Here is a 15,290-nt window from a genome sequence, read left to right as displayed (position 1 = left end):
AGGAGGAAAAAGACTTGGACGAGGGTGATTAACAATATCAAAGGTAGACTTTCAAATTGGAAAGGTAGAAACATTTCTATTGGCGGGAGAGTTACGCTTATTAATTCGGTGCTTAATGCTGTTCCTTGTTTCACTCTCTCCTTTTACAAGGCTCCGGGGATAGTGTTAAACGAAATTAGGAGCATTCTTGGCAATTTTCTTTGGAACGGCAAGGCGAACAAAAGATGTGTGCATTGGGTGAATTGGCAAACTATTTGCAAACCCAAAGAGAAAGGGGGCCTAGGAATTAAAGATGTGGGGGAGATGAACAAAGCCCCCCTTCTCAAGTGGAAATGGAGGATTCTTACGGAGGACAAAGCTATTTGGAGTGATTTTTTGTTGTCAAGATATCACGATCCGAAAGTTAAAGTGTTGGCTTTTGGTAGGAGGGATTCTAGTCCTAAAGATTCATCTTGGTGGACGGATGTCATAAATAATGATGTGAAGGATGTTCCTTGTCAGGAGGGATTTTCAGGCTGCATTCAGTGTGTTGTCAATAATGGCGAATCGGTTTCGTTTTGGTTCGGGGCTTGGCTGGCAGCAGAACCTCTTTGCTCTCTGTTCCCGGAAATTTTTGCTGTCAGTGGCAATGTTTTCAGCAAGGTGGCTGATGTTTTTGTGTGGGATAACGACTCTGTTTTGTGGTTGTTTGACAGCATTGTCGACGAAGAAAAAGTGGCCCTGTTAACTGCGAATTCTCCCTCTTTTACTGGACAGTGGCAGCAGCTTTGCTCCATGCTGCAGGCAGCTAACTTTGTGAAGGGGGTTCCTGACGTTTTCTTGTGGATACCGAACTTGGATGGCCGCTACTCGGTGGCAAGTGTTTCTCAGCTGATTGCGAATGGTAAAGAGACTGCGTGGCATCCAACTATGATGCATCTAATCAAGACCGTTTGGAATTCGTTTGTCCCGTTTAAAATCGAGATTTTCTTGTGGAGAGTGTGCATTGATAGAATTCCCACAAAAATCTCCTTGAGTGAAAGAGGAGCTATCGATTCTTCTGTTTTTCTTTGTTGTGAATTCTGCAGGATCCATCTAGAGACCACCTCCCATCTGTTTTTTCAGTGTGGTGTGGCGAAGCATTTGTGGAAGCGGATTTATTTGTGGGTAGGGGAGGATCTTCCTTTTTCGGTAGAAGAATTTCTGAAGCTTGAAAATGAGGTGGAGAAGGTGAAATCGTTGAACGATAGGAAGAAGATCATTGCTATTTGGATTGCCTCGATTTGGAGTTTGTGGATTATGAGGAATGCAATGATTTTTGAAAAAATAGCTTATAGTTTCGAAAAGGTGTTTTTTAATGTTATCTATCTTTCTTGGTGTTGGTTAGCAAGTTCTAATCCGACTAGATATTGTAGTTTTTATAATTGGTATACTGTTCCATTGGATTGTTTCAAATCTTTGTAGGTGTTCCGGTTTGTAAGGGTTGCATCCCTAGTGCTGGCTCTATTAATCAGTTGCTTATTGAAAAAAAAAAAGCAAGTTTTTTTTTTCTATGTGGCATCAAAATTATTTGTTGTTTTGATTTTTTTTTATTATATGAAGCACCGACACCTCTAAAAAAAAATGTGTTTGTGTCGCTAACTGACACTAACACAGACACTTGTGATTATGTTTATTTATTTTTAAAAAATTATTATCAATATTGTTGTGTTATTACCAGTATCATTGTGTATGTGACGGGGTCGTGTATAAAGTTTCTGTGCTTCACTTTCATTTTATTTTTACACGTTCTACACTATTTTTATTTAGGCGTTTCGACTTCTTTATGTAAGAAGTTTCATTTCTTTATTTTTTACTGTACTTTGTTTGGCGAAGATGTCTAATATAAATATTTTGTTGAAACAAACTATTGATTCTAAAAACTCATTTGATAATAAAAGTTTTGTAATGGATTTTGAATATCCTTATACTCACTTCAATAAACTTTGCTTATAAGAAATATTATAATCACATTTACAAATGTGTAAATTTTCCCACTATGGATAAAATCTAAGTTCCCCACATAGTTGAAAGGATCTGTTGATCTTGTCTTGAATCAAAGAAACTTGCCAAGATATTTTTCCATCAAATATTTTGATACTATCTGACTTGTTCTTTCTGAAGGGTGAAAAGCATCCCAAAATACATATTTATTTGCATCTTTGCATGTAAATGGACTTTTTGGATCACACATGAAACCCATCTCAAATCTACCTGTTCCACAGCATCCCACCGTTGCATCTTCAAAACCTGACCAAAACAAATCACAATGTTCAAAAATTTATTATTTTTAACTAATACCGTAATGTTTGCGGCATGAAAGGGGGCTATTTACATATCAAGAGAATTGAATCATAATGTACTCACCAATCTATGTAACTTATTGAGATATACTAACATTGATGTAGTTGTAAAAAATAAATTTTTTGAGTGTTTATTCAAGTATGTTAGAGAGGAGTTAGTTGGATGACATAAAGTGGGTTGATGATTGAGAATTTATTTTTAGGTAGTAGTCAGTATAGTATGTCTTGGTCATCTTCACCCATAATTAATTAAATAATAAAAATCTCTATATGGTTTTTCTACTTTGAAAAATGAGTGGAAGCCTACTTTGCATGCCTATTTAATAATAATTTAACTGGAAAAATTTGAGACCTTATACGATAGCATGTCTTGCACTCTAATTATTATTTTTTTAATAAATAATAAAGTGATTTGAGTTTTTAGGGTTCACTAGAGTTGCTATAATTTAAAAAAAAAAAAATTATAATTTACAAGATGTTGAGGGGAATTGGTAGGAAATTATGAGATTTTAGTTAGTTGTGAGCTTTCAAAATACTGGGGTCAGTTTTTTTATTTATTTAATCGGAAACTAATTTGATGTACCACCATCCCAATTTCTCTGACATGTAGGTTTAATTGGACAGGTGGCTCAATGAATGTGGTGTGCTATTTATCACTATTTATTTTTGCTCTAAAACTTGTCTAGGTCCACATAAATTTAACCAAACCCATATGAATTTAATTCTTTTGAAGAAAGTGTATGATGAAAAATGTACACTTCTTAAGAAAGGTAGCTATAATATGAGACAAACTTTTAAGAACAATTAATTACTCATTATGTAGAATTATAATAATTTTAATCCTTTAATATAGAAATAAAAAAATAAAAATTTGTCACTATTTATTTTTGCTCTAAATAGTGATAAATTTTTAAGAGCATGTAAAATATGCCGGAGCATGCATTTGTAAGAGATGGTAAAAGAACTTTTCTCTCTTAACCATAGATTTTGAGTTTAAATCTAACACTGAGCATTTGATATTGTTAAATTTTTTTAAGAGAAAATTTTAAATCTATTAGTATAAATTTTCTCGATTAGAAGAATTTGTCTTAATTACGCATAGGGATACTCAGTTTTTACCCGGAAAAAAAAAGCGATGATATAAAATAGAAAAGTAAAAGAAAGCTTACCAAATTGAGAAGGTTCTGTAACAATTTGCATGACCAAATCATACGCATTTGTTAATACTAATTGAAATCCATTGAGCTCCATGTTCAACTTTTCCACTAACAGTTCCAATTTTGCATTAAATTCCAAAGCAACATCATTGTACAAATCCTTACAACCATGATGGCCCAAAATATTTATGGCTCTCTCTAGTGGCAGACACCCCATAGGAATTAACCCTGTCATAGAAATTTTCCTTGCTCCAAGGTAATAAATTTCCTTAAGAAAATTTTCAGCAAGTCCAATTAAAAAATCCTCATATTCTTGGACACTAAATTGCATCCTCCTTTCAAGACGTTGGTAATAATTCTCAAGAAAATCATTTGTTCCTATGCTAATCAAATACAAAGACTCGCTTATTATTTCATTAGCTTTGTTGTTACCAAATTTTGCTCTTAATTTGGTTTGATACTCTTTGTAGTACTCAACTTCTTTCCATAAAGGTATCACATCCTGAAAAATGTACCATAAAAATAACCTCAATATGAGTTATTTTGTAGTTGAAAAAGGTTAATAATATCATGCATGAAAGTTATTTTCTCTTCAAAGTAATTTTCTTAAGGAAATTTTGGTGAATTAATAGTAAGGAAAAAAATTATTAATTGAGAACTTACAGCAACACTTGCAGTAACGTTATCAAATCCAGTACCAGCAGAAGCAAAACAAACGCCGGACGCAAAATCCGAAATATCATAAGAAGGATCCAAATAAGCCGGAACAATAGGCTTAATTCCAAACGCCTCAGAGATGAAATCAGGAGCAAGTCTTCCATTTGAGAATCTACCGGTTGGATTTCCATTCGGAAAATCTCTACCATATGGCTCAAAATTGCTTCTTGCTATTGTTGGAATGAAATTGTTGTTACCAGAATCAACAGATGAGTCTCCAAAAACTATTATAGCCGGGACTTTTCCACTGCTTGAGGATGAAACATGCAACAAAATTTGAAGGGAAAAGAACCATATGATGTGGAGTTTCATCATTTTTCACCTGGTCTCAACAAAATTGAACTGTCTGTGATGCCAGTGAGGGATAAAGAGGTTGTTTGTAAGAGAGGGAGAATAAGAGTCTATTTATGGGACAATTTGGTAAAGGTTTGTGTTGTGTTGGGTCTACCCGAAAGTATTAAATTTCTGTAAAATGACAAAATTCAAATTTTTAGAAGAGAGTGGGCAAGTTTATAGTTTGATATTTAAAATTAATACTAATAAACGCTCTGCGACCGCGAAAATTACAGATGTCCGATATCAATACCGTTCATTATGTTATAAAAAAAGTTATGGTTGATTCATACTGCGACGACCGCAATAAGCGTCGTGAGACTGACCGAAATTACGAAAGTCTTAACGCGACTGCGGTCTTTTTTAAAATCTGTTATATAGTAATATATCATATTGTTTGTTTAAATTTAAAAAAAATATTAGATAAGTATTAAAATATAATTTATTTCTACATTTCTTTAGAAACCAACTATCATAGTAAAGTGATGTGATTTACAGTATTTTCTATGTAAAAGGTTCTGAATTTGATGCATGGCTTAACAGTTTCTATGCCCTTAGCAGATAAATTATTAATATTTGTCTATAAAATAATAGCATATACTTCTTTTATTCTCAGAATTGTATTCAGGTCTCTTGGAATTGGAACCCTGTACTTATTATGATCTCTGAGGAGAGGTGCATGCAACAACTATTCACAGAACAGAGAAGAGGTGCATGTAAATCAAGAGAGTTAATGATTTCGTCCAGAAAATAAATAGTTTTTTTTTTAAAACAAAAGTAGTGTTGGGTGTTTCATTGACAAACACACAACCCAACCTTGTTTAGACCTATCATACAAAAATTCACAAAAAGACATAACAAGTTTAGCGGACCTAAAATTTTAATCCATTCCATAAAAAAATATGACGAAATAAAGCGGAATAAAATTGACATGCAGGTGTTACAAATTTAAAGGTTAAAAAGTAATACAAATATTTTTTTTAATAAATAATGTATTTAATCTTAATTTTAGAAACATATTATATATATTCATTGGTTAAATTTTATTTCAGATAATTATATATGCAATAAAAGGAATATTTTGTTTTATTACATTAAAATTTAGGAATTAATTTAATTAATTGAAATACATGTATTTATTTGTTGGAAGTACTTTCTCATTCAATCTAACGTATTCAAATATAAAGAAACTTTTTGCATGAGGAATTGAAAGTATATATGCAAAAACACAAAGGAAGATAGATTGAGAGTGAAAAACCTAAAAGTTTCCAATATATCTCTCGATCAAATGAAAACGGAGATTTGTAAGGAAACAGGAGCATTATTGATAATTCATATCATGTGGTGAGTATTGTGGTTGTTGAAATAGCTACAACTTTCTAGAATATTTTTAAATATAATATGTATGAAAATAGTAGAAGATCCGTTTAAAATTATCATGTAGAATTGTAGAAAAATTTAGAACTATAATTATTATGGAAGAACTTAGAACTATCATGATTCTAATATATCTTGAAACATTTATAAAGAAATAATATAGAAACATTCTCTACTATTGAGAGATTGGTAAATTGAGCCTATAAATAAGTAATAGGTACTTCGTAAATGATCATCCAAGAAATCAATGACATGATCTTTTTTTCTAAACAATTTTTCTAAAATTATCTTTTATCAACTATTTAACTATGAACAATGGCATCAAAGCCGCGTTCGTTCATACATTGGGCGAAGTTATATTACTTACCTACTATTCCTAAATCCTCTTTACTACTTCAAAATACTTCTCTTGTACTATTAACCCACTCTAATAATTTTTCTACCTTATAAATAACACCACTCAATCATCATCTATTTTTGTCCCTATTTTCAATTGTGAACATTATTATTTATGACGTGTTAAAATGGAAACATTTTTTCATCTTAAGATTTATGGGACTTAGTAGAAGAAGGCTTCACCGTTCTTGTGGATACTTCATCTTTTAATTCAGCTCCATAAAAAAGAGTTGAAGAAAAATAAATAGAAAAATTCAATGGCGTTGTTCACCTTGCAGCAACGGTGATTGATGCAATTTTTTCAAGAATTGTGGGAACTAAGACTGCAAAAGAAGCGTGGAACACGTTGCAGGAGAAGTTTCAAGAAAGTGACAAGATATGTGTTGTTAAACTTCAATCTCTAAGAAGAGATTTTCAAATATTGAAGATAAAGTAGTTTAAGACAATAGAATATTACTATTCTAAAGTTAAAGAGATAATTAGTCAGATGACAGCTTTTGGAGAGGATATTCTTGACAAGAAAATTGTTGAGAAAATTCTAATTACTATGCCCCAAAAGTTTAACCCAATCGTGACAAAGATTGAGGAAACCAAGGATTCCTCCACTCTATTAATGACATAACTAGTGGTATCTCTTGAAGCATATGAGCAACGACGGTATAAGCATAAAGAAGATACACATAAAAATATCTTGGAGTCAAAACTCAAATTTCAGTCCCAAAATAAAGAAATTGGAGGAAAGAAATATTATGGAGAAACTTTCAGAAGACGGGAAGTTTCTAGAAGTTTCCTTAAAAACAAGTCAGATAAAAATCCTTCATGCAATAAATGCAAAAGACTAGGCCACACATAGAAAAATTGTTGGTAATTTAGTATGCCACAATGGAACCATTGTAAGAAGTTCAGGCACGTAGAGAAAAATTGTTGCAACACAAATAGGCATCAAGCTAATAACGTAAAGGAGCTTGATTCAGAAAATTTATGTTCTATGCCACTCAAGCCTTAATCAAAGAGAAAGGAGGAAGCTGGTACTTGGATAGTGGATGCAACAATCACATGGCCTTTGAGATGACCTATCTTGGCTTGATGAATTACTTCCTCCAGAGATGATGGGATATTCATCTCGCAAAAGAAATACAAAAAAGGCTTACTTAAGAAACTCAAGATGTATGGTTGCAAACCTGTAACTATACCACTCATAACAAATGAGAAATTATAGAAGAATGATGGAGCACCAGAAGCTGATGCATTTGGATACAAAAGCCTAATAGGAAGCCTCTTATATTTTACAGCTACGCATAACGCAGGTATACATAATGTATGCTACAAATTTTCTATCAAGATTCATGTAAAGTCCAAGTCAAATAAACTTTAGAGCAAGAAAAAGAATTATGTGGTATCTACAAGGAACCAAAAAGTTTAGTATATGGTACACTACTAAAACTGACTCAAGATTACCTGGCCATACCAACAGTGATTGGGCAGATTCGATAAATGACCTAAAGAGAAACTCTCACTATGATTTTTCACTAGGATCAGGAATTTTCTCTTGGGTGTTGAAGAAGCAAGTTACAATTACACAATCAACAGCTGAAGCATAGTACGTGGAAGTTGGTCAAGCAACGAGACAAATTATATGGTACTGCAGGATACTGGAAGATATTGGAGAAAAACAAGATGTGCCTACTAAAATCAACTGGAACAACAAAACAACAATTGCAATGACGAAGAATCTTGTGCATCACAGCACAACATAACACATAGCAATCAAGAATCACTTTAACAGAGAAGTTGAAGCAACTAAAATGATCAAACTTGAGTACTATAGGACAGAAGATCAGATTACAAACATATTCACAAAGACGTTGCTAAAACCAAGATTTGAAGAGCTACAAACTACGCTTAGAGTTACCGAAATTTACATTAAGGATGAGTGTTGAAATTGTTACAAATTTATAGAGTATTCTCAAATATAATATATATATAAATAATAGAAGAACCTAGAATTATATCTGAAAGAGAATTTCTAGTAATTACATTCCCGATTTAAATCTAAATCCATTCAATTTACAATCTTTATCTTATAGCAAAATCTTCTATTATTAGAAAGAATGTCCGGTTCAATTCTTAAATAGTTGATCATTGTAAGGTTCCGAGGGAGTACGGTTTGTGCTCTGTTTTTTAATAAAATCTCATTGCTTATCAAAAAAAAAAAAAAGAAAGCTGAGACGATACGAGGAAAACGTTTTTGCCGACAACATATGCAACAAGTTAGGGGATGGTGCTAATATCTCATTTTGGTTGGAAAATTGTACGGAGATAAACTTTTAAAATATCTATATCCAACCTTGTTTGCTTTATTAATGATATAAGAACAAGATGATATCATAAATGAACAGTTGCATTGAAAAATTTTGGATTTGAAGAATAAAGTGCATAAGACAATTAACCGATCAAGGGGTAGAACTATGGAATAAACCCTACACAAATTATGCATGACAAAAGAATTTGGAATATAAAACATAACAAGTTAAAAGGTACATATTTATATTTTTAACATTTTATTTTCACAATAAATTCTTTAAAAGTTTAAAATATCTTTTAAATATATCAGATATTAAATAAAATTGATATGAAGAAAAAAATACATAACAAAATACATTAAATAATACCTGAAATTGTCTGCCCTTGAGAACTTACTATGTACGTAAATTCTGGAGAGAACAACAGATTCCCTCCGATGTGTTGGAGAGTTAAAAGAATGGAAACCCAGAAACACTGTTTTTCAGAATTAACCAAATTGATTGATTTTTGTTGTGGTATTTATGTTTGCTGTGTGCAAATTTTATTATGTATTATACCGAAAATAGAGTACCGAATGAATGGAGGAGCGTGCAATAATTATATGCCAACAAAGTAGTGATCATTATTCATTTAAAGGAATATAAGTCTTTCTATTTTTTTTCTATAAGCAATATAAGCCTTTTCTTTTCTGGAAGCAATATATGCCTTTTTATATCAATATTCTTAAGTAATTGAAAGGTATTTTATACATTAATAACTTAAAAATATTGACATATATTATACAATTATTATTTATCTTGCAAATCAAATTGACCCAAAATATCTTTAAAAAAAGGTATGTATTATAAGGAGTTCGGTTATTTTAAAATGTAATATAAAATTATAATTATTTTTAAAATCTATGATTTTATACTAAATAATTAAAAATTTTGACTTTATACTAGTAATTTAGAACATCCGGTATAAATTTATAGATTTTGAAAAAACTGATTTTATACAAATCATGTGTAAATTTATAGATTTCGAAGAAAATATATATGATTTTACAATGGTTTTTTAAAACTTGGTATATAATTTCAAAATTTTTAAATAAATTTTAAATTTTATTTTATTTTATCTTTTTTATTTAAAACATAAAATAGTCATTATAAAAATATATCGGAGAGTCATGTATAAACTTCGGAAATGAGAGATCATTCGAATTAACCTATAAATGACATGTAATGTTCTATTAATTTTTTAAGGCACTAGTTTTTTTAAGCCAAAATATGTTTTATATATATATATATATATATATGTTATTGTAAAATTTATTTTGTATATAATTGAAATTTTGAAATTAGGTTGTATTCCCATTATGTTAATTAATATCTGATAGAATTTTGTTACAAAGGTAAAAAAAATAGGGATAAATAACTGTTCCCCCTTGCCATTAGGGCAAGTTTTGATTTTGCCCCTATTAAAAAAATTTTAAAGCTTGCCCCCTTATAAAACTCAGATTGCAAACCCAGTAACCCCTACACCCATGTTACGCTGAGTTGGCCAATTAAGATCCCTGCTGGCCTTTTTTCATTTGATGACATGGAAATAATGTTTATAACACATTTGCCAAGTCATACATAAATCAAATTTACCAATATACATTCACATTTCCCCCCCGTGAAATTTAGGGTTACTATTTAGGGTTCTTGTTTCTGGGAAGAATACGATTTGCTGCGACGACGATTCTTGTTCTGGTTAGCTGAATACGGCGAGGAAGATGCAGAAGAAGACGAAGACAATGAAGAAGACGACAAAGACAATGCAGAAAAATACGAAGACGACGCAGAAGAAGAAAACGGAGTCGTCTCAGAAGACGGAAATGAAGACGACGGCTGAGAACGGCGGTGACGATGGGGAACACAGTCAGGTTAGTTTAAATTTCTTGTTTGGCTGGATATTGATTATTTTCGCATGTTCAATATTTAGAAGTTTCGCATTTTATTTCAGAATTTGCCATTGTTTAACGTTGTATTCCACCATGGAGGAGAGTTTGTAAGAATGGGGGATGGTGAAACCGTATACAGGGGTGGTTCTTCAACAACAGTTTATAGGCAAGACATGGAAACGTGGAACATGAGTCAAATTCGTAATCTGGTCAATGGGTGGGGATACTTAGATGGGTCCTACAAGTTGTGGACTAGAATCACTGCTATTGATAAAGAATTTTTTCGAATCAAGAGTGATGATGATGCCTATGATTTGTTTGTTTATGCTGTTGGTGAGAAATTGGATGGGGTTATGTTTGTTCAACATGATGTAAGTGAGGTAGCAACTAATGGTAGACCTATATGTGTGAATGAGTTTACTGAATTGAATGAAGATGTGAGTGATGAAGATGCTGTTGAAGGTTTAAATGATAGCGAGGATGAAAGGACTACTGCTCTTGTAGATGGTTTTGGTTATGATGGACCTGATGTTACTATACCACTTAGGGAAGGCCCAATAATAGCTGGCTTGTTACCTTGTCCCAACAAAAAGAAATTGGAAGATGAGGATTATGTAAGTGAGGAGTTAGATAGCTCAGATCCAGATAATTCTGATGATGAAAAAGGGCCCAAGTTTGAGAAGTTTATAAAAGAGTAATTTAATAATGACTTTAAATTTAAGTGGGGTATGCAGTTTAATTCCCTAGATGACTTTAGGGAGACAATTCGTGAGTGGACTGTTTTAAATGGGAGGGAAATTTTATGAAGAATGAGGGGTACATGGTTAGGGTAGAGTGCAAGGCCAATTGTGGGTTTTCCATGCTTTGCTCTAGAGTGGGCCAGAAAGAAACATTTGCCATAAAGACTATAAAAGACACCCATACATGTGCTAGGGTTTTAGAAAATAGATCTGCAAATTCTAGGTGGGTGGCCAAGTATGTAGTGAAGAAAATGCAAACAACAAACACAGTTAGGATCTCTGATATAATCCAAGACATGAGGAAAAATTACTCAGTGGGCATAACAATTGGAAGGGCTTGGAAAGCAAAGTTGATTGCTAAGTATAAAATTGAGGGAGATGCAGACAACCAATATGCTAACTTATGGAGGTATACTTCTGAGCTTCAAAGGGTACATGCTGGGAACACAGTGAAGATTACCATTGATAGACCAATCCCAACTATTCAGCCAAGGTTTGGTTCATTTAATTTTGTTTTGATGGATGTAAAAAAGGATTCAAAAATGGTTGCAGACCATTTATTGGGGTGGATGGGTGCCATTTGAAGACCAAGTATGGAGGGCAGTTGCTGATAGCTGTTGGAAGAGACCCCAATGACCAATATTTTCCTTTGGCTTTTGGTGTTGTGGAAACAGAAACAAAGGAGAGCTGGAGATGGTTCATCCAGTTGTTGATGGAAGATGTTGGTGTAGAAACAAGATATGTGTTTATTTCTAATCTGCAAAAGGTTAGTATAAACTTTATAATTCCTTAACTTTCAAATATTTTGTAGTTATATAAGGTAACTGAATAGTATCATTATGACAGGGTATGGTCTCTATCTTTGAGGAGATGTCAGAAAGAATTGAGCATAGACTTTGCTTGAGGCATCTGTATGCAAACTTCAAGAAGAAGTTTGAAGGAGGTGCATTGATTAGAGACATCATGATGGGAGAAGCCAAAGCAACTTACCAACAAGGATGGCAGCAAAAGATGAATGAACTTAAGGGAGTAGATCCAAAGGCATGGGAATGGTTAATGGGAGTGTCTGCAAAATCTTGGAGTAAGCATGCTTTTAGTTTTTACCCTAAGTGTGATGTACTAATGAATAATATTGCTGAGTCTTTCAATGCAACCATCTTAATAGCTAGAGACAAACCCATACTAACTATGTGTGAATGGATCAGAAAGTACTTGATGAATAGGTGTAGTAACTCTGCAATGAAACTTGAAAAATGGCCACACAATATAATGCCAATACCTAGGAAAGGATTGGATACTGAAGTGGATATGAGTGGGCATTGGTTACCTACCTGGGCCATGGATGAAAAATTTCAAGTCACACACTCCTATAACAAACAACAGTTAGTTGTAGATATAGCTAGAAAGTCTTGTACTTGTAATTTCTGGGAGTTAGTAGGCATACCTTGTAGGCATGCTGTTGCAGCACTAAGCTTTAGAAAACAGAATCCAGAGTTGTTTGTAGATGAATGCTACTCCAGGGATAGATATGCCAAATGTTATGGGTTTGCTATGATCCCTATTAATGGTCAGGACATGTGGCCTGATGTTGATACTGAGGAGCTTTTACCCCCAAGCTACAAGAAAGGTCCAGGCAGACCTAGGAAGCTGAGGATTAGGGAAACTGGTGAGGAAGGAGCTAGAAGAAGATTGCCTGGTGTATCTTATAGATGCACTAAATGTGATAAGGTTGGACACAATGTGAAATCTTGCAAGAGCAAGAAACAGCATCCTAATGGTTTGAAGAGAAAGGTAATGTAAATGATGTCTGGTGTTTATTTTGAATGATGTCTGATCAGTTTAAAATGTTTCTAATGCTTATTGTTTTCAGTGCATATAGCAGAAAAAGGTTAAGTCTGGTGTAAGTGGTGATGTCCCAAGTCAAACTGAGGCTACTTCTGGTGTGAGTGCAGCTGAAACAGGTGCAAGTGGTGATGTCCCAACTCAAACTGAAGCTACTTCTGGTGTGAGTGCAACTGAAATAGGTGCAAGTGGTAATGTCCCCATTCAAAGTGAACCTGTGCCAAGTCATAGTGAAGCTATGCCAAGTCAAAATGAACCTGTGCCAAGTCAAAATCCTGCAACACAAACTGCCTCTACTGCTGATGTATTTGGAGACATCACTGATGATATGATTTCAAGTATACCAGACATCTGTCATACAAAATCTGCCAATAGTTTGCCAAACCAGATCAAGAAGGGGAAAGCTAAGGTCAAGCAAGATTCCATCCCAAAGAGAAGGAGGCAAAGTGAGAGGGTCAAACTTTTCTGGTTTAAAAAGCCTATCATTGGACCAGGTGCAAAGGATCAGCCTATCACTTTAAGTGAAGAAGAGGATTGCAATGGTGCTCAAGGTGCAAGGAAGGTTGCTAAGAAGGATAAGAAGAAGTCTATTGAAGATCTTTATTGATTACTTGTAGCTTTTGAATTATTTTGAATGTTGTTGTTTTGGTGCACATGTTTGGTGCCTTTATTTGAATTGCTAAGTTTTTAATTGCACACTTTTGGTGCATTATTTTGTAATGACAATATCTATCTTTTGCTGCAATATTTTGTACTGACAATTGCCCACTTTTGGTACACTAATTAATGAATATCTATAAGATTCAGCTTAATAGCAGCCATCAAATGTTTCAACAACTTTGGTTATAACATAGATCAACAATTTCATTCATCAAATTGTAACTAAACTCGTACATCAGCTACATCAAATTGTAACAATTTCATTGAAACTAAATAAACATCAACCTACATAAAATTGACAGTTACATCAACTTGTACATAAATGCAAAAAACAACCAAGAAAAGACAAGTGCCATCTTCAGCTAAACAACAGTCTTCCTCTCTACTTCAACCTTCAATTTTGCCTTCAATAATTTCTTCAACACTGTATGTAACTCCTTTTCTGTTTTGTCACAGATTTTACACACCCCTTGAATATTAGCATTCCATTTTAGTGAGTCTCCATATTCATCATCCCATATGAACAAATCGTAGCTATTCTCACTCTGCATAAACAAAAAACCCAACACCCAGTGTTTATCAAGATTCAGGAGTAGAAATAAAAAGGTTTCAAAAATCTGGAAATTCAAACTCGAGCTTACCCCAGCATTGCGATACTTCCAGAACTTCCGATTTAGGTTTTGAGCTGTCGACGAAACCCACATCTTCATAGCTAGGTCACATCCACATCTTGGTGGACCCGTAGATGTATTGCTTGTGCTACTTCCTATTGATTTTCTACAAGACATTATGGTGATGGCTGCAGTTAGGACGATGGAGAAGACCAAGATGTGAAGCAACCAAGAACGATGAAGAAGAGCAAAAATGGAAGCCTCAAGCACGATGATGAAGAAAAGGATTGGGAAATCTTTCGCCCTAATTTGCCATTTAACATGTGTTATAAACATTATTTCCATGTCATCAAATGAAAAAATGCCAGCAAGGATCTTAATTGGCCAACTCAGCGTAACATGGGTGTAGGGGTTACTGTGTTTGCAATCTGAGTTTTATAAGGGGGCAAGCTTTAAAAAAAATTTAATAGGGGGCAAAATCAAAACTCGCCCTAATGGCAGGGGGAACAGTTATTTATCCCAAAAAAATAATAAAAAAAATAAAATAGATAAAACTAAACAAGGAGATAGGATGTTCTTACAATGTTTGTTATGATTATGAGCATGAAACTTAAATCCGGGTGAGGAGAGGCATGCACCTGAAAGTTTATATTGAAAGTGGTAAATGGTTTAGTCATGAAGTCATCCTTTTTGAATAAGCGACTCTAAACACAAAAGGGATCGATCGGGTAAGGGTGAATTGTGATATTTAATTTTCAATTTTTTTAGAAAAGCGATTGATTTGAGGTTGGTTACTCTTAAGAAGAGGGTAAAAATAGAGTATAAGAAGCAAGATTTATAAAATATATAAAATAAAGAGATGGACTTTATTAGAGAGATCACACTAGTAAATTATTTTGATTCGA

At 33.4% G+C, this 15,290-nt stretch overlaps 2 protein-coding genes across 3 annotated transcripts; one reads left to right on the top strand and one right to left on the bottom strand.

Moving 5' to 3' along the window:
- Window positions 1-1,888: 1,888 nt before the first annotated feature.
- LOC131640803 (GDSL esterase/lipase At2g42990-like) lies at window positions 1,889-9,131 on the bottom strand. 2 transcript variants are annotated; one of them, XM_058911182.1, is made up of 4 exons: window positions 8,974-9,131; window positions 4,142-4,660; window positions 3,491-3,980; window positions 1,889-2,268 (listed from the first exon to the last, which is right to left on the bottom strand). In XM_058911182.1, exons 2-4 carry the CDS (start codon window positions 4,508-4,510, stop codon window positions 2,075-2,077), a joined length of 1,053 nt encoding a protein of 350 aa, XP_058767165.1. In that variant the 5' UTR covers window positions 4,511-4,660; window positions 8,974-9,131; the 3' UTR covers window positions 1,889-2,074. The 2 variants fall into 2 exon arrangements, with proteins under 2 accessions (XP_058767165.1, XP_058767166.1); XM_058911183.1 differs by having other exon boundaries at window positions 4,142-4,517; window positions 8,974-9,101.
- A 2,221-nt stretch (window positions 9,132-11,352) lies between these two features.
- LOC131640807 (uncharacterized) lies at window positions 11,353-13,721 on the top strand. Its single transcript, XM_058911186.1, has 4 exons — window positions 11,353-11,765; window positions 11,825-12,038; window positions 12,119-13,063; window positions 13,155-13,721. Exons 1-4 carry the CDS (start codon window positions 11,353-11,355, stop codon window positions 13,719-13,721), a joined length of 2,139 nt encoding a protein of 712 aa, XP_058767169.1.
- Window positions 13,722-15,290: the final 1,569 nt, after the last annotated feature.

The sequence above is a fragment of the Vicia villosa genome, unplaced genomic scaffold (genome assembly GCF_029867415.1).
Source record: "Vicia villosa cultivar HV-30 ecotype Madison, WI unplaced genomic scaffold, Vvil1.0 ctg.003326F_1_1, whole genome shotgun sequence".
In the NCBI taxonomy this organism is placed as follows: Eukaryota; Viridiplantae; Streptophyta; class Magnoliopsida; order Fabales; family Fabaceae; genus Vicia; species Vicia villosa.
Note: the sequence above shows the minus strand (reverse complement) of the source record. Positions and strands in the feature narration are given on the sequence as shown.